The sequence below is a fragment of the Xyrauchen texanus genome, chromosome 32 (assembly GCF_025860055.1).
Source record: "Xyrauchen texanus isolate HMW12.3.18 chromosome 32, RBS_HiC_50CHRs, whole genome shotgun sequence".
NCBI lineage: Eukaryota > Metazoa > Chordata > Actinopteri > Cypriniformes > Catostomidae > Xyrauchen > Xyrauchen texanus.
The window spans coordinates 32,764,311-32,784,009 of NC_068307.1; the positions used below are offsets into that span (position 1 = coordinate 32,764,311).

Sequence of the window (19,699 nt, forward strand, 5' to 3'; positions counted from 1 at the left end):
GGTTGCATTTTTCCCTCTAAGATTTTAGTCCAGTGATGGTTAGATCTAGCTTTGGGGTTTGGGAGTAGAGTTTATAAAAAAATGCATTACTCTTTACTGTATTACAGCCTGTACAACTGAGAACAACTGAAAATGGAGCTCAAACGTGTCCATATACCCAACAACAGTTATCGTTTTGGCCACTGGGGGCAGTGTTTTGCATTTCTGTTGCTTGCGTAGCATTTACATAGCATGCTAATGTATGATATTGATAGCTAAAATTGAGCTAACTAGCATAGATTTATAATATAAATAATTAATGTGACAAACATATTATGTAAAACTAAAGAATTGAATCATGTTAGGGGCACATATTAAATCACTTAGAAGCTACTACTCGAAAAGAAAATTTCCAGGTTTAATACAAGGTAAACTCAATCTAAAGCTTTTGAGGCATAATATTTATTATCACATCAATTTATTTTGACTTGACCCCCAAAGCAAAGATCTGGGTTCCAGTGTGGCACTTACAATGGAAGTGAATGGGGGCCAATCTGTCAACGTTAAAATACTCACTGTTTCAAATAAAGCCACAAGATATAAACAATAGGCTATGTGTGATAAAAAATATCTTACTAACCTTTTCTGTGTAAAATTATAGCCAATTTTAGGCCTTTGTTGCCATGCCAATGTAATGTCAACAAACCCTAAAACGACTTGAAAATTGATGATTTTGCAAATCAAATATTACACAAGATTTGACAGAATTAATTTAACTGCTTTTATAAAATGATAAGCTTCACATTTTTGCATTTAAACCCCATTTACTTCCATTGTAAGTGCCACACTGTAAGTTCAATTTTTGCTTTTTTTTAAGTAAAAGAGGGACGAGGTGAAATATTTTGTGTGGTAATCAACATTATGCCACAAATGCTGTAGGTTGAGCTTGTAACTTGTTTTGAGCCCAGTATATTCCTTTAAGTGTGTAATTTAACATTAACTTTATGCCATTATGTTGAAATGTTTTCTGACAAATAATTAATGAGCTAAACCAAGAGGAAAAAATTATATGTTGATATAACTTAACTAATTCATGTGGAACTGACATGATTAAATCATGTAAATTCAAAGCATTTTTCTTTCAATGTAGAAAAAAAGAGAAAGTGATGCGTGCAAACTAAAAGCAGAAAGGAGAAAGAAAGCTTCAAAGGCAGGAAGGCATTTACCGTTTGACGTCAAGATCTCCAGGGAGATATAAAGAAGAATTCATGTTCCTTTCATTTCCCCTACTATAAGAAAAATACATTGGTTACTGATACATTGTTTTTCACCTCCTTTGGCTGGTGACATAAGAGATACAGTATAATAATTACAGGTGTCATAGGTAACACTTTACAATGAGGTCATTTGTTAACATTAGTTAATGCTTTATAGGTATAAATGAAAAATTAATTTGATCTATTCAAGGAACATTCAAGGTTTAATACAAGTTAGACTTGATTAACAACATTTGCGGCACATTGTTGATTTCTAAAAAAAAAAAATTTGGACTTTTAATAAAAAAAACTAATAAAAAAAGACAGTGTGGTACTTACAATGGAAGTGAATGAGGCCAGTTCAAATGAGGTGTATCGCAGTTCAACCGGCAGGTCATTTCGGTGCAGGCATCAGGCAGTGGCACATGATGTATCCGATGTCTTTAAAGTTGGAGTTGGCCTCAGTTTATCCTCTGAAGTCAAAAAATTTGATGTCTGACTGGCACCGGCTGTTGTTTGTCGTCACTCAGTGGCATGTAGCAGTGGAGTCTGACACCAAGCAGGAATGGAGCTGGATCTGGCCGGATCTGGTAACCTCGGTATATGAATCACAAGGTTGAGACAAAGAAACAAATAGAAGAAATATTAGCGCAGATGCCATTCAATTTATTTGCAGAGTTATAGTGTGGCAGGGCAGAGGGCGGGGCCGGGTCATGATCCTACACACCCGGTCCCGCATTAGGCTAATTAAGCCTCCGAGAGGGATAAAGGTCGACTGCAGAGGATCGTGCGGGAGAGAGAGATCATTTAAGGACATGTCCGTCATATGTGTGTGTTTGTCTTTTGTTTAAGTTTTATATTAAACTATTATTTATATTGAGCCGGTTCTCGCCTCCTCCTTCCCATTGAACCCCTTTACATATAGATCATGACAAATGTTTCTGGTTCCGGCAGACCTAACTAAAGCAGCATAATTGTGAGTGTATTTATAAATTAGGTGTATGCCTGGCTAAATACGCAAGTCTTTAGTCTAGATTTAAACATATTGAGTTTGTCTGCATCCAAAACAGTGTTAGGGAGACTATTCCATAGTTTTGTTCGCAAATAGGAAAAGGATCTACTACCTTTTGTGGATTTTGATATTCTAGGATCTATTTTTAGGCCAGAATTTTGAGATCGTAATGAACGTGACGGAATATAGCGTGTCAGAAGGTCAATTAAGTGCTGTGGAGCTAGACCATTCAAAGCTTTTTATGTAGTTAACAGAATTTTACAATTAATATAATATGTAACATTTAGCCAATGTAACGACGATAAAATTGGGCTAATATGATCATATTTATTGGTTCTAGTCAGCACTCTGGCAGCTGCAATTTGAACCAATTAAAGGTTATTTTTTGAACTCCCAGTAATGCATTACAATAATCTAGTCTTGCAGCTTTTAGTGCCTGTCTGTATCTACAGACACTATCCTTCCATGCACCGTGAAATACCTCAAATTTTGTATTAATCCACTTGCGCTCCATTTTCCGAGCTGCTCAGGCAACACTATCAAGGGTGTTAGAGAAGACTATTTATATTTTCTGTTATTACTTCAAGTTCTTCTAGACTTTTTGGCTTACTGAGTATATGAGACAAATCTGGAAGATTATTAGTGAAGCTATCTTTAGTTTCGAAAAAGAGTATTACCTGAAAGATTGCATAGTGTAGATTGAGTAACATTAGCCGATCGTGGCATACACGAGACGAGGTAATGATCTGAGATGCGTTTGCTCTGCAGCAGAATTTCTATAGTATCAACATCAACTCCATATGACAGAATTAAATCTAGCGTATGATTATGACAATGAGTTGGTCCTGTCACATTTTGTCTGATTGGAAGAGAGTTTAGAATATCGATAAATGCTAATCCCATTGTGTCATTTCCATTATCTACTGTATGTGAATGTTGAAGTCACCAACAATTAAAGCTCCATTTACAGTAACTACCAGATCTGATAGAAAATGTGCAAATTCACCAAGGAAATCAGAATATGGTCTGGGTGATCTATACACTGAGCAAGGGCAAAAGAAGACTAGTTATATCTGATGGTGTCACATTAAGCATTATTAGTTCAAAAGACTTAAACATATCCTGTCCTATGAGGAACACCAAAAACTTGTAGCAACACCTCCTCCTCTTCCCCTCAGATGAGGCTTGTGTTTATAACAATAACCTTTTGGAGTAGATTTGTTTAAACTAATATATTCATCCGGATTTCAGTCAAACAGAGAGCTTCCAAACTACGATCTGCTTTGGTTGAAAGAGATCTAATGTTTAGTAGCCCAACTAAATACTTTTACTACAAATTTTAAAAGTATAGCCACAAGCTGTAAACATTATAAATGTTAGCATGTTTTTAGTGTTATAAATCACTTAACAACCTTATCTGTGCGAAGTTCTTAAACTACTACAACTTTGTTGTTTTCATGACAACTAAACCCTGTGGCTATACTCTCTCTATAAACGGTGAGTATTTTAGTGTTTATAGACTGGCCCCATTCATTTCCATTGTGAGTCCCTTACTGTAACTGCTTTAAAATATATATATATGAACATGGGGGCATAGTCAGCATTATGCCACAAATGATGTCGACTGAACACAAAATATTCCTTTCATTGTCTTGATTCAATCCATTAAGTTTTTTAACTCTGTGAGAGATAAAGAGAAAAATATGTTATCAAAGATCAATGATCAAGATCCGTGATAATATGAAAGGAACACTCCAGATATATACAAAGCACTTGCAAACATGCGGTTAGGCTTAAAGTTCATTTTAAGGTAATTTGAACAACAGTCAAAATGTTATGCAAACATTTGACCAATAGTTTTGACATTATACATCTGAGGTTACACTTAATGCAAAACCATCCATTATGTAGAGTATGTAGATGATTCTACAGAACAACTTAGAAATGTGTATTGGAACATTTTATTATATACTATGTTAATAAGGTTTAGGTCACAAAAGCAATTCTACATTGCAGATAGGTATGTTTAATATAAAAGTTTAAAGGCATAGTTCACCCCATAGTCTTCATAGTCTTTATTTATTCAACCTCATGTCATTCTGTAAAAAAAAATCTTTCGTCATATAATTAAAAACTTAGATAAATGCTATACTTCCTTCATTCTTGCTATGTGCAATTTTGCAAAAGTTCCCTGTATGGTGACTGGAATTATGCATGCATGGGTTACTGTCATGAATCATGAAACTCCTTGAGTCATCTCCGCAAACAAATATTATGAAAATTCAACCGGGTCTGGGTAAAAGCATTGTACCGCCTGCCACCTTTCCATTATGCACTTTGTTCAACACACTTTTCCAACCAAATATTTTATGTTCTAATTAATTCTTGAGAGCCATACCTCTCTTGTCCTGGTGCAAAGCACTTCAAATCATTCAAGCACCATGTTTCTGATTGAAAACAAGCAACAAAGTCACTTAGACACTTGAATTAATTTAATGTACAGAAAGAATACCTTTCTATTCAATGCATCCATTAAACACGTGGGACGCAGTGGTCTCTAAAAAATTTACAAAGACTTGACAAAGAATATCACAACAGCTAAATGCTGCACGAGATGCTCGTCTGACACTTCTGTAAACAGGCCAACAATTAAAACATTGCGTAAACAAAATTCAAGACCACGTTCTGTGTGGTCTACTTATACTTCAAAGTTTTACTGGAATTACCAACGTATGTGATTTAAACCCTGCTTGTGCATTGAGGTGAGCCCAGAACATTTCCATGGGAAACCCGAATGGAACTTGGCCTCTGACTTGCATCACAAAGGTGTGGGGCAGGTCTCTTTAGTCACGTACGTGCTGTTAGGTGACCATTATATCCATTATAATTTCTGGTCACTAAACGAATCACTTCAAGCTTCAAGCTCAAAACACCACAAGAAGAGGAGTCTAAGCAGTACTTGCATTGGTATTATTTGAGGTTAGTTCAGCTCTTTCATCTTCATTTATCAATTTTGTTTATTAAATTTCATGATACAGTATGTGCTTTGTCCATTTTTTGGATTGTCCACCCTTCAGGATGGCTCAAGAATGGATCCTTCTGTTATGTTTGGGCTTCCTGGGGTCTGGACTCAGCCAGAATCCACCGTGGTTCAAGAACATCTCAACAAGCCTTTTCAAATCCCCCGGAGATATTCTGTTAGGAGGACTTTTCCCCATTAATGAAATCACCAGCAACTTGAGCAAACATGTAAAGCCTGATGATATTGAGTGTAACAGGTACAATCTTTGAAGAAAATTGTTGACCGCATAGACACTCTGTTTTCAGTTTCCTAAGATAATCGTTTTCTGAAGTACAGTATGTGGTAATGGAGAGCGTTTTGGAAACGTTCTAGTGTGGATGAAAGCATCAAACGTAGCAAATTAATGTGCAATAAAGTTGATGTGGGTTACATCTGTGATTCTCAACTGGTCTTGCTTCAGGACCTGGGTTTTAAATTGGAAATACATTGGGGACCAAACTCAAAATTGGTAAAAAAAAAAATAAATTGGTAATCATAAAAAAGTAAACAAAAAATGTCCTTAAGATGAAATATTGAAATATATTCTTACACAAATAATTGTAGAGGCCCGAAAATATGCTAAATTAATTACATGGAATGGCTCAATTGGAGAACTGTCCATTTCGGTTTGTAAATGATCATACATTTTGATGGTTCCATGCTCTCGGCAGCCAATAATTCACTGTGAAAACATCATTGTAGTCTGCACAAACAATGTTTATTCTCGGTTCATCCCTCCCTTGTGTTGTTGTGTTTTATGGATTGTGAGGATGAGGGCACATCACACTACCTATCCATGTTGGCATCGGTCAAATTTGGCCAGGTTCTTCCAAGAGACTGAAAAATTTACAACCAATTACAGTAGAGTTTAAGTATAGAAAGCATATTCTCCTTGCTTTTCAAAGTTGATGAGATTTTTGCTATCCTATCTTTGCACAATTTTATTGTTAGTTGCGTTTCATAGTTTCCATTTAATAGTACATAACCTTATCAGAACAGATCTGCTTCCAACCGGTTGAGAACCACTGCTCTAGAGTCTACAAAATCTGACAATGCAGTCTGCTTGTCTTTTGCTCCCTTAATTATGTAAGCATGTTTTTTTGTTTTGTTTTTTGGCAGGGTCAACACATATGGTCTGTCTATGTCATTGGTCATGAAGTACTCTGTGGATAAGATCAATGCTGAACCAGATCTTCTCCCTGGAATCACACTAGGCTTTGAGAACTTCGACACCTGCATGCAGCCAGCCGTCGTCATGAAGCCTGTCCTCCAGTTTCTCACAAAGGAAACATCAGATGTAATGGAGATCTCCTGTAACTACACCGACTACAAGCCTCGTGTTATAGCTATCATTGGACCAAACAACTCTGACTTGGTCCCGCACATTGGCAAGCTCATTGGGTTTTTCTTGATGCCACTGGTGAGTTGCCAGATGTTGGATAACTTAATGGAAAAAGATCTACAATAAAAACCTGAAATTTCTTCACTGTGGGTTACTTTATGATGTATTGTAGGGTGAAAAATAGGGAGGTCCCGACTTTTTTTGGAGAACGAGTATGAGAAGCCTGTTTTTTTTTATTCCATATTCAAGTTTATTGAAATTTTATCTTCACAATGGGGTTTAAATAAATTTATTAAAACTGTAATCAAATTAAATTAAAATATTTTATTTTCAACATAATATTGTATTATTATAATCAAATAAATTATTATTTGATTAAAATGATAAATTATTATTCAGAACCTCACATTACAATTCAAAATACAACACTGGAGTTATTTTTGTCAAATAAAGTGTTACGTAACAGAGCATCACAGATGTGAGAAATTGCTTAAATATAAGATAATTACTATTGATTTATTATTATTGTTATTATTATTATTATTGTTAGTAGTAGTAGTAGCAGTAGTAGTAGTATTACAGTGAATATTACATAATTATATAAAGTAGTGATATATTTCTGTCATACTGTTTTCCATTCAAATAGACCTTTTATTTTGGCGAAAGCTTTTATTTTGGAGTGAAGCCCTTACCGTTTCTTTATGTTTTTGACAAGTGTGCTGCACAAGCCCTCAAAAGTGAAGCCAAAACGTCTCGATCGCCCCCAGGTGGCTGGTCCTAGTATAGGTCATAAACCCCGCCTCCCCATGTTATTCAATGGGACGTGAGACCAACTAAACAATTAAATTACACTTCACATATCTTTTTTCCAAAGATAGTTTCTGTCATTTACTGTAGTTTCTATCACGTTGATGTAATTTCAAGTGTTTGTTTTCAAAATAAGTTTGTTTTTAGTTATTTGATGCTATAAAAACGGTGCTGTGACATCATGATTGACAGCTGTGATTGACAGGTTCTCTGAGTGAAGTAGTCACTGAAGCACCAACTGACTTTTTTCAGGATCTTCGGAGGACTGAAGAGATTGGAGCTTTAAATGTAATATCTACATTTCTATAATTAATTATATCACACCGTCATAAGTCAAAAGTCAAAAATGCAGGGGCGTGTGCTTGTGATTGATTTAGCGAGAGTGAGGGTGGGGCCTTGATTTCCTGGCTTTACTTCCTGCTCACTACTGCGCAGGTCTGGTCCCGAAATCACAACTGCGCAGACTCAAGTCCCAAGATGTCAGCGCCACATCGGGACACTGGCGGCTTCAGTTCTCACCAATGGAAAAGAGCGAAGGGGCGTCGTCCATCTTTTTTTACAGTCTATGCTTTTGACGGTAGATTCTCACCTCCTGAAAAGCAGGTCGCTACGTGACCCAGTGTGATTATATATGCAAAAGGCTGCTATTTCTTTAAATAAATATGTAGTCTGTATGCTGTGTGTTACATAGTGAATTAGCTCGCTATCATCTGCTACAAACCGTGTGCAAGACTCAAGATGGTGTTTTGTCATATCATTATCATAAATGTAAGCAGCTGGCTTACAGTTACATTCAAACATCCTTAAAACAAGATCTATTTACTTTGAAGCGCAAAGTACATGCAAACTATATCTCATTAAATCGCAGCCTTTGAGGATTAGAAAGAATACTAGGACATGTGATTTTAATTGTGCACTGAACGTTTACGGAATGACATTCGTACGTCAGATGGTATCGTATTTTGGTACATGAGTGCAATATCGGACCCTGCGCAGTATCAGAATTGTTTTTTAATTATTTCTCTTATCCCATATTAATATGCAGAGCCACCTATAAGCACGCCATTTGTGGGTTGATTTCATCTTAAAGTGTAACATGTTTCTAACCAAATTACGAATGTAATTTATACAAAAAATCAGAGTATGCCAGAAACTACTTGCGAATAAAGCAGCGTTTTCATCCCATGTGTTTATGAAAACAAAATAATTTCATCTGGGGAAACTGAGACAAAATAGAAATGAAAATGGAAGTTGAATCCACTGTGGTTCTTTCATTAAATGTAATTAATAAATACTTGCGTTTAAGAGTGTGCAGAGAAAACACTCTGATAAACTTCATGTTTGCTAGTGTTCACCGGCAGATGCCTTATGTCCGGACGCGAAGGCATGTCAGACAGTTCTGGAAGGTTATAGTAGCCAATCTTTTTCTCAAAAGACTTTCATTATATTTTCGCTATATTTTACTATAACCAGAGCGATATCTGAGATGCTATGCAATGATATTGATGATATTCTCTGAGCGAATTATGAATTCACATGGCTAGTTGAGGCAAAGTCACATGGCTTTTTTGACACCCATTTAATTCTATTGGAATATATTCTGTAAATGTTTCCGTCGAAGGTTATGCGCATGTCTTCTTTTTGAGTATAAAATGTATTCATCTTAAGCGATGCGCATTTTGGATAACTGTTTTGCAAATTCGTTATTACAATAGCAACTTTAGTGTTCATTTCACCAAGAAACTGCCACAATACCTACAACGAGCCACTTAAAAATGATTTTGCAAAATGTGTCATGTGACCTGGTTGCAAAAAGACATCCCACAATGCCTGGAATACTGTCACAGTGTTTTTACTGGGAATATACAGTAAGGTTTTATTACTATTATTACGCAGAAGAATGTGACTGGCGTGACTGGCCACTGAAAGGTTAAGTGTCTAGCTCTCCACCACTAGCAACAACAACTTTTCAAACAAACTTTTGACCTGTTTTAATAAAGATTTATTTATAAAAAAAAATAATACATTTTGGATAAAATTTAAACCCTTCACATCTAACTAGCAATAACTGAAAGATGCTCTAAAGTTTCTAAAATCATCTTATTCCCCATTCTCAGATTAGCTATGGTGCCACCAGCGACGTGTTCAGTGACAAAGAGTCGTATCCTTCCTTCATGCGTACTGTGGCCAGTGACCGTTGGCAAGTTATCGCAATGGTGCAGCTGCTGAAAGAGTTTAGGTGGAACTGGGTGGCAGTGGTCGGTAGTGATGACGAATACGGTCAGAAGGGCCAGCAGCAGTTCTCCAGTATGGCCAATGAGGCATCCATCTGCGTGGCATATCAAGCTCTGATTCCTGTATACAATGACCCAAAGCCAGTGTTGAGAGATATACTTGATCATATTGATGATGCTAAAGTGGGAGTGGTGGTGGTCTTCTCTGTCCCCAATCTGGCTAAAGAATTTTTTATAGAGGTAAAAAACTTTAGCAATTTCTTTAAAGGGGTCATATCATGAACATTTTTAATTTCCTTGACATTTTTAACTATCCCTTTAAAAATGATGATGTTAGAAACCTGAATGCATTCACTCATGACCCTCACAACAATTGTTTTGTGAACTTGTCACAATGTAACAAAAGTTTATTGAAAGATGGGGTCTTGCCAACTAAATTAGACCCCACAGCAAGCCCTATGTAAGCACTGTTACTTATTTCACTTGCAAAGAGGGCATTTGCAAAAAAGTCTTAAAGGTATAGTTCACCCAGAAATTAAAATTCTCTCATCATTTACTCACACTCATGCCAACCCAGATGTGTATGACATGATGAACACAAACAAATATTTATAGAAGAATGTCTCATCTCTGTAGGTCAATACAATGCAAGTCAACAGGGTCCAAAACTATGAAGTTCAAAAAAGCACATAAAGGCAGCATAAAGTAATCCATACAACGGCAGTGGTTTAATCCATATCTTTAAAAGCATTATGATAGGTGTGGGGCGGGTGAGAAACAGATCAATATTTAAATCCTTGTTTTACTATAAATTATCCTCCCTACCCAGTAGGTGGCGATATTTACGAAGAATGTGAATCGGCGAAGAAGAACTCTTAGGAGAGAAGAGCACTTAAGAGGGCTGTTTGAAAGCGGAGATATAGGACATAAAATGTATCTGTTTCTCATCCACACTGTACCATATTCCTTCTGAAGACATGGATTTAAACACTGGAGTTATAAGGATTACTTTTATGCTGCTGTAAAGGGATTTAGATGGGCAAGGAGGAGGCGAGAACCGGCTTGACAATATAAATAATAGTTTAATAGAACTCAAACAAAAGACACAAACACACACACACGACGGACATGCCTGTAAACGATCCCTCTCTCCCACACAATCTTCCGCAGTCGGCCTTTATCCCTCTCGGAGGCTTGATTAGCCTGATGAGAGACGGGTGTGTAGAATCACCACCTGGCCCCACCCTCCACCCTGCCACAGCTGCCTTTTTTATGCTTTTTGAGCTGTAAAGTTTTGAACCTTGTTGACTTGTATTGTATGACCTGGGCAATTCCATGAAAATGTCAACAGTACCATGGACAAATGGCAATTTCAATCTTATGTCAATTCATCACACAGCCTTGATTGGATGGTTTCCCCTGATATGATGTAAGTGCTGCTTTCACAACTGTCTGTAATGCCAGTTTTTCCCCATTTTACCCCAAATATTTTATAGTGTTATTTAAAATATTATTTTTTCATGTTATTCCACCCCTGTGAAATATTTTTCTGAAAATGTTTAGTCATAAAAGAAATGACATATTATCATTTTATTACATCATTCCACGTTAAATATGAATAATTGACTTCTTAATGTGTATGTGTATTAACCACATATTCCTTTATAAGGACTATATTGTCATTAAAATTAATGACAATATTAATTAAACATAATTATTTGTATAAATGTTATAGTCGTGACAGCTCTAATAATTTGTTTTATTTATTATTTTAATTATGATATGACCCCTTTAAACAAGAAATTATTTTAAAGTATTAATGGTCCTCTCTTTTTCATTCAGTATTATAAATTCATATTAAATCTACAAGTTTTAGTGATTCAAATTGCTCTTGCCATCCCTACATCTCCAGGTAATCAAAAGAAATATGACAGCGGTTTGGGTGGCGAGCACAGCATGGGGTCTGAATGAAGATATATTCAACCTGCCTGGCATTAGTTCTATTGGCACAGTGCTGGCGTTTGCTGACATCACCAAAACTATCAATCTGTTCACTCCCTATGTCCTTGAGCTCTTCACCAAAATAGAGGCAGAGAGACCATTACTCTTCACCCAGCAGCCAGATGCACAACCCTCCCCTCTGGACAACCCTTGCCCAAGATGCAGCAACCTCACCTCAGTCAACGTGAGCATGGTCATGACAAACCTTGTGCAGAGGTCAGCTTTCAAAGTGCATTCTGCCATCTACTGTGTTGCACAGGCACTGCATGACTTGCTTGGATGCAATGCCAAGAGTTGTGCTTTAAATCCCAAAACGGACAAATTCTATCCATGGCAGGTAAGATAAAGATAAGACAAAAATATCCTGACTGTGAAGTTGAGAATAACCTTTACTAACTTTAAGTATACTAAAGAAAAACAATCTTTCCTACAGCTGTTAAAAAAACTCAAAAATGTTTCCATAAATGTAGAGGGGATAAATTTCACGTTTGATAAAGAGGGTAATCCAAACTTCGGCTACGATATGATGCAGTGGATCTTTAATGGCACTAGTGTGAATTTTAATGGAATTGGATCCTTTTATCAGAACCTCAAGATTAATAAAGATGAGATAAAATGGCACACTGCGAATTCTAAGGTACAAACAGTGCACTGGCAAACACAATGATCTACAATCAATAAGAGGAAGACCGATATATCGGTTTTACCCTTTAATCAGTGCCGATAGTTTCTTTTTGGAACTATAGGTTATCTGCAAAACTCGATGTCGAAAGTTGACGATAGTTTTTTCATTTTTTGAAACCCTAGTGTGTTTCAGGCTTGTTTATACTTAAAAGTCTCTTGTTATGCAACAAATTTTAATTTTTTCTGGTTATTATTGGGATTTTGGTTGAACAAAAAACTGCATCTGGGATTTTATTCATTTTGGACTCTCTCTCTTTCTTTGCCCGCCATGGTAAAGATTTTTTTTCATGTTTTTTTTTAGACATTTTATAAATTGTTTAAAAATGATTGGCCGATTAATCGGTTATCGGCCTTGTCCACCACCTTAGTTATCATATCGGCAAAATCCATCATATCGGTCGACCTCTACAATCATGAACACCCAAAATGTTTGTAGGCTATATTAATTAGAAGTGTTTTTGAATTACCTTGTAATGTACACTACCAGCCAAATGTTTGGACACACTTGACTGAATTTATGCTTTTCATTAACTAAAAGTTCATTTTGATCTAAAGGCTTATAGTTGGACGAGCTGGGCCCAGTGGGGGTTATATTATATTATATTCTATTTGCAAATGTTTTTGTGAAACATCTACCACAGTACTGTATATTTATGACTTTTCAAATATTCTAAATAGTAAAGAACTGCAGTAGGTGTGTCCAAACTTTTGACTAAAAGTGTATGTCACCTCTTAAAATTATTAACGAATGCTCTCTGTAACAGGTACCAATGTCCACTTGCTCCTCAAACTGCGAGACAGGACAGGTGCGCAGAGTCAAAGGCTATCACTCCTGCTGTTTTGACTGCATTGACTGCAAAGAGGGAACATACCTGAACAAATCAGGTGCGTACACTAACCTAGCTTTAAAGTGATTCCAAAAAATCTGTTTGCTCTGAAAACGATTACGATTTGGTTACGATGCTTTCCAAAATTTTGTGATGCATTGTGAAATCTGAAATTTGTTTAGAGTCGGTTTGATTAGATTTGATAAGATTATTTTAGGAATAGGCACCTACTGTATCCATTAGTGTTCTTATTATTATTTTTCCTCTCTTGAAGTCTATGGCAGCCCATAGAACCATACATAGGAAAGTTATGAAATTTGACACACAGACAGAGGACACTCTCAAATGTAACTGACCCAAATTTGGGGTCTTTATCTCAAAACCTCTACCGCCACCAACTGTTAAAAGTTGCAAACAAGTTACGGCCTATGACTTATAACCATAATGTCTATGGTTATATCTGATTCCTTGGGTCATGGGTCGCATCAATTCACAATTCCGCCCTCTAGATTTTCCGCCATTTAGAATTTTAAGAAAAAACTACTTTTTCAAGCATACTGTATGTCCGATACCCACTAAATTGCACACGTATAATCTACAGAAACCCATGACAAAAATGTATGGAATTCATGCTTATAGACCAAACTATTTTCATGTAGCGCATCAACAAATTTGACGGTGAGCATGCCAAAATGGATGTGAGACTAGGGGCGGATCTAGAATTTTGTTATGGGGTGGCAAGGGGGTGGCATGCAGACTATGAGGGGTGGCAACACCAAAGCAAGCGCCCATGCATAGTTCTTATGGATTAAGGTAACAAGCTTCATTGCAACAAGTACTAGTTCATTATTTGGAGTCACTATCTTATTACAAATGTCCATGAATTTGCAAAACAACTGCATTTCCACAGGAACCACATTGTAAACATTTTGCTATTGATTTGCCAACATACATTAAAAACGTCAACAAATTCTAAATGGTCCTTCGCTTGACATTTAGAACCGGCAATCTGGACTAAACTTCACTACCTTTGTTGAGTGTACCCATGGATGGAGAGTGCATGCATATCCCATGTTATTCTGCTAACAAAGTCATGAAGGCCTATGACCTTTGTAACAGCTGGAATAATCCATTTGAAAGTGAAGATTAACACAAAGTGCTGCAAAACTACCTGTTTTGATCAACAGTCATTCTTAATGACCGATTCAAGCACTTAAATAAATATTTATTTTGTTAGTCTGTAGATGAATACGTAGTTCAGCTGGTTAATCACTCGTTCAGTCAAATCGATCATGCATCCTGCTAAATAGTTGCCCCCCAATTGTAAAGACTATAATAATCAGCAAACTACTTGGAAAGCTGCAGCATGAATAGAATAAATAAAGATATGTGTATGTATTTAATAGTTATTTGCAGTTTGATGTTGACTGAACTTATATGCCTATTCTTTTGATTGGAAGATGACATCCAGTGTACACAATGTCCTACCGGCCAGTGGTCCATTCTACGAAGCACAAGCTGCGTCTATCCCATCTATATTTTCTTGGACTGGACCAATAATGAGTCAATAGCACTCATTCTGGGAGGAATTTTGTTGCTTGCATCACATGCATGGGTAGGGTTTCATTTCTTTAGGCACAGAGGAACTCCATTGGTGAAAATGGCAGGTGGATCGCTGAGTGGCCTGGCCCTGTTGTGCCTAGTGGGACAATGTATAAGCCTACTGCTGTTCCTAGGTCAGCCGGGTGACATTGTGTGCCGTCTGCAGCAGCCATTAAATACTTTCTTTCCCACCGTGACCCTCTCGGTCATTCTGACCGTTTCCCTTCAGGTAATCTTAAAGAAAAATACACAGAAATGCATATGAAAGAAATCATTTTCATGTCTGTCATTTTAATAATTTACATTTTGGATTATAAACACATTTCAATATTTGGCACCTTGTTGGGGTCATCGCTTGATGTCCAATGTACAATCTGGGTCCTGAAACAAAACCAGTTGAGAAGATAAAACACACTTGCAACAGTTGTTCACTTCAACAAATGTCTGTTTTCTTTTACCTGCCAGATTGTCTGTGTCACAGAGTTCCCAGAAAAATCAACAGAACACCTGAAGAACCTGCGAGGACGAGTGAGCTGGTTTGTGGTTCTGGGTTGTTGTGGGGCCCAAGCAGGACTGTGCGGCTGGTACGTCCAAGAAGGTCCCTCCCTAACCCAATATGTCTCCAAACTGGAGGTGGTCTATGTGAGAAGTTTTCTACGCTGCCCGGTGGAGCCGGTGTTGAACTTTGGCTTGATGCTTGGTTTCAATGTACTTCTGTCACTTGTATCATTCATGTCTACCTTCATGGCTCTAAAGCCAGTCGGACAGTACAACCTGGCCAGGGATATAACCATCTCCACCTTGACTTACTGTGTAATGTGGGTGATGTTCATCCCCATCTACACAAGTCTGGATGATAAATTTAAATCTATTGCTCAAGTTGCGGTCAGTATAGCTAGTAATATGGTGCTGGTAGCTAATTATTTTCTCCCTAAATGCCTTCTATTAATCAAACGCCCAGAGCTCAACACAGATGATCACTTTCGTATATTTTTAGAAGGAGTCCCACCTACGCCACCTGAATAAAGCCAGGAAAAACTGCTACATTTATTTTTACTAAATATTTATTATTATTACACAGATCTCTGAATTATTCATGATTGGCCAATTGTGGCATTCTGTGGTCAAATATTTTGTATAATTACCACTAAACCATGCAATTATGCTAATTTCATGTCTTTCTTGTCACGTAATATAATTTTTTTACTTTTAGTTATATATGTAGCCCTGCAATAAGTGGAATAATGACTGACTGACTGTACTTTATAGCTTACTTATTATTAATAGTAACAATAATAAATGTGTAGACCTTATTCACAGTAGCGCCATATTAAATTTTTGACGTGAAGGAAAACAAAGCTGTGAGGGATAGACTTACGGTCTCTTAACTGACTTGCACTGTGTAAAGTAGAGGTTGGCTGATAGTGGATTTTGCCAATAGCAATAACTAAGGTGGTGGCTGATAACCTATTAATTGGTTTATAGTTTTTAAAAATCAATACATAGAATGATAAAAATTTCCTAGTCTTTCCTTTCTATGATAGGCACATACATTAGCCGCTTTTCAACTATCGCCAGCCGGGTCAACATTCCAGCCGAGCCCAATAGCTTCAGACCTTGAGCCATGAGACTAAAATCGATGTGTTCCTACCGTTGGGCCAATAGCCCTGCAGCGTTGCACGAAAACCTGCCCTTAACATGCTGCCCTGGTGCCAACGTCACACATCCCGCCCATTTCACAAGCAATAGGGAAGCTCAGTCTTAGGTAACACGTTATCTAGTTATCTACCTAGAATATCGAGTTCATATTTGTTTGTAAACATTAGCTAGCTAGCAAGATAAGTTAGCGCTGACAACACACCGTTGACTGTAACTGCTATGGTGTCCTGAGTAGTCTCTCCACTAACAGCACACTGTCCATGATCTCAAACTATGGAATGTTATTTATTTGGGCACTGCTTTGTCCATTGTGCATTTTAAAGGATTTGTACTGCATCCACAATATTTAAATTATTCCAGAATCTGTATCAGCTGGATACACAATCTGGCAAGTTTGGTGGAACTCCACCTTTGACATTGACCCACACCTCTATCCCCAGTTGGCCTTTTTTGGCCCATGGGTAATCAGCGGGCCAAAGGAGCCCCAAGGAGGCACGATGAAGCCCCAAAAGTGACAGTGGGTATGCAATAGGCCCTGGCATGCACTAGAATGCTGGCATTTGGCCTGATAATGGAAACGCGGCTACTGAGGCCACAGGAGTCCAACCAAAATTCTAAAAGTTTTTTGTCTACTCATATATCCTTGGAAGGATATATTTTCAATTGTTCATCAGCGGAGCAGTCCAAAAACAAGAGCTATTCTTAAAGTATAAAACATTTTTTATAATTCTTTGCAAAGTTCAATTATTTGAACTATTTTGTTCTCAACAATTTTAATTTTAATTAGTTTCATGTGCTTTTACCAAGTCAATCTGTTCTTGCCCCTAAAAATTAATGTGGTCTGATTGTAATATTTATAAAAACATGTAACCTTAACATGAATAATATTAAGTAATTAGTGCAGTGAAATGCTTTGAAAACAAGCTGGCACTTTGTTTTGTTTTTAATCTGTAAGTAATATTTTCATATTTATCTTTTAAGAGCAGTCTCTCAGGTGTTTGTGAAATTTACAGTTCCATTTCTTTCTTTAAAACCCATCAACTATACAAAATTATCCACATTAGCATATTTTATCAGTGGTTATTATTTCAGAAACAGAAATTAAATATCACATTTTTTATTTAGTCTTTTTTCTGCCATAATTGGTTACACCACATGATGTATGTTTGCACTGAATGATAAGACTGCATGAGGTTAAATAAGAAGTCAAAATAGAACAGAGCACAATCAATTCCATGAAACAAACAAAATAAAACACTTCAGAAACAGATTTGTTTACTTTATTAGGACCAAAGTGTTCCTAATAAAGTGCTCAGTAAGTTTGTGGTCTGAGGAGGGACAAATCACAAACCGGCGACAGGGTTTTGGGCGTCCAATGCCATCTATGTGTGCGGGCAACGAAGGCTAACTGTCTGGTCCGAACTGACAGAAGGTTTACTGTGGCACAAGTCTCAGAAAATGTAAATGATGTTTATGGGAGGAATGTGTCACAACACACAGTGCATCACACCCAGCTGTGTATGGGGCTGCCCACCATCGAAAGTGCCAACAATGGGCACGAGAGCGTCAGAACTGGACCTTGGAGCAGTGTAAGAAGGTTGCCTGGTCCGATGAGTCGTATTTTCTTTTACATCATGTGGACAGCCGTGTATGTGTGTGCCATTTATCTGGGTAAGTGATGGCACCATGATGCACTGTGGGAAAGCCGGAGGAAGGTGTGTGATGCTTTTTGGCAATATTCTGCTGGGAAACCCTGAGTCTGGCCATTCATGTGGACGTCAGTTTGTCACGTGCCAACTTCCTAAACATCGTTGCAGGCCAGGTACACCCTTTCATGGCAATGGTATTCCCTGGAAGGGAAGCAGGATAACGTGCCCTGTCACACTGCACACATGGTTTGAAGAGCATGATGAAAAGTTCAAGGTGTTGCCCTGAATTCATCTGTGTGTGTGTGTGTGTGTGTGTGTGTGTGTGTGTGTGTGTGTGTGTGTGTGTGTGTGTGTGTGTGTGTGTTATTCTTATCAATTCCTTTATGTGGCAATGATTGTCCTAATGCTGAATCTTCCATTCAAGCTGGAAGTGGGATATTCCTACTTGATATCTCCGACCATAATTGTATTCCATTCCCCAATATTCGGAAGATGACATTTAAGGAAACAAAACTGCAACGCTCCACTTAGCTTACAGAAGGAGATCGACAGGCCTACAGCATCCAGTCACAAGAAATTATCCGCAAACAGCGGTTAGTCCCAAAACAACTACCTACCTATCTATCTATCTATCTATCTATCTATCTATCTATCTATCTATCTATCTATCTATCTATCTATCTATCTGTCTGTCTGTCTCTATCTGTCTATCTGTCTGTCTGTCTGTCTCTATCTATCTGTCTGTCTGTCTGTCTGTCTGTCTCTATCTATCTGTCTGTCTGTCTGTCTGTCTCTATCTATCTATCTATCTATCTGTCTGTCTGTCTCTATCTATCTATCTGTCTGTCTATCTATCTCTATCTATCTATCTGTCTGTCTGTCTGTCTATCTATCTCTATCTATCTATCTGTCTGTCTGTCTGTCTGTCTTCTCTGTTTATCTATCTATAAACTAATTTATGAATGAATGAAATAAATTTAATATATATGACTTCTGAGGTAGAAGTTGTAGTATATAAAGTTGAAAACCAGGACATTATCTAATCTGCCAATCATGTGGCAGCAGTGCCATGCATAAAATCATGCTGATATGGGTCAGGAGCTTCAATGAATGTTCACATCAACCATCAGAATGGGGAAAAATATGTGATCTCGGTGATTTTGACCATGGCATAATTGTTGGCGCTAGACGGGCTGGTTTGAGTATTTCTGTAGCTGCTGATCTCCTGGGATTTTCACACACAACAGTCTCTAGAATTTACACAGAATGGTGCCAAAAACAAAAAAACATCCAGTGAGCAACAATTCTGTGGATGGAAACACCTTGTTGATGAGAGAGGTCAGCAGAGAATGGCCAGACTGGTTCGAGCTGACAGAAAGGCTACGGTAACTCAGATAACCACTCTATATAATTGTAGTGAGCACAACAGAATGCACAACATAACAAACCTTGAGACAAATGGGCTACAATAGCTGAAGACCCCGTTGGGTTCCACTTCTGTAAGGCAAGAAGTGAAAGCTGAGGCTGTAGTGGGCACAGGCTCACCAAAACTGGACAGTTGAAGACTGGAAAAACCTTGATTTCTG

The 19,699-nt window shown here is 37.5% G+C and overlaps 1 protein-coding gene across 1 annotated transcript; it reads left to right on the forward strand.

Moving 5' to 3' along the window:
* The first annotated feature begins 5,158 nt into the window (after positions 1 to 5,158).
* LOC127626269 (taste receptor type 1 member 3) lies at positions 5,159 to 17,291 on the forward strand. Its single transcript, XM_052101944.1, has 9 exons — positions 5,159 to 5,226; positions 5,325 to 5,525; positions 6,428 to 6,728; positions 9,575 to 9,931; positions 11,604 to 12,029; positions 12,126 to 12,329; positions 13,141 to 13,261; positions 14,664 to 15,034; positions 15,271 to 17,291. The coding sequence occupies exons 2-9, from the start codon at positions 5,326 to 5,328 to the stop codon at positions 15,829 to 15,831; spliced, it is 2,541 nt and encodes an 846-aa protein (XP_051957904.1). The 5' UTR covers positions 5,159 to 5,226; position 5,325; the 3' UTR covers positions 15,832 to 17,291.
* The last annotated feature ends 2,408 nt before the right edge of the window (positions 17,292 to 19,699 follow it).

What these genes read in the sequence shown, in the direction of transcription:
- LOC127626269 (XM_052101944.1), top strand. Translation starts at nt 5,326, where the DNA reads ATGGCTCAAGAATGGATCCTTCTGTTATGTTTGGGCTTCCTGGGGTCT. An exon ending in GGCACACTGCGAATTCTAAG is followed by an intron (nt 12,330 to 13,140) that starts GTACAAACAGTG and finishes TCTCTGTAACAG; the next exon opens with GTACCAATGTCCACTTGCTC. An exon ending in TTCTGACCGTTTCCCTTCAG is followed by an intron (nt 15,035 to 15,270) that starts GTAATCTTAAAG and finishes TTTACCTGCCAG; the next exon opens with ATTGTCTGTGTCACAGAGTT.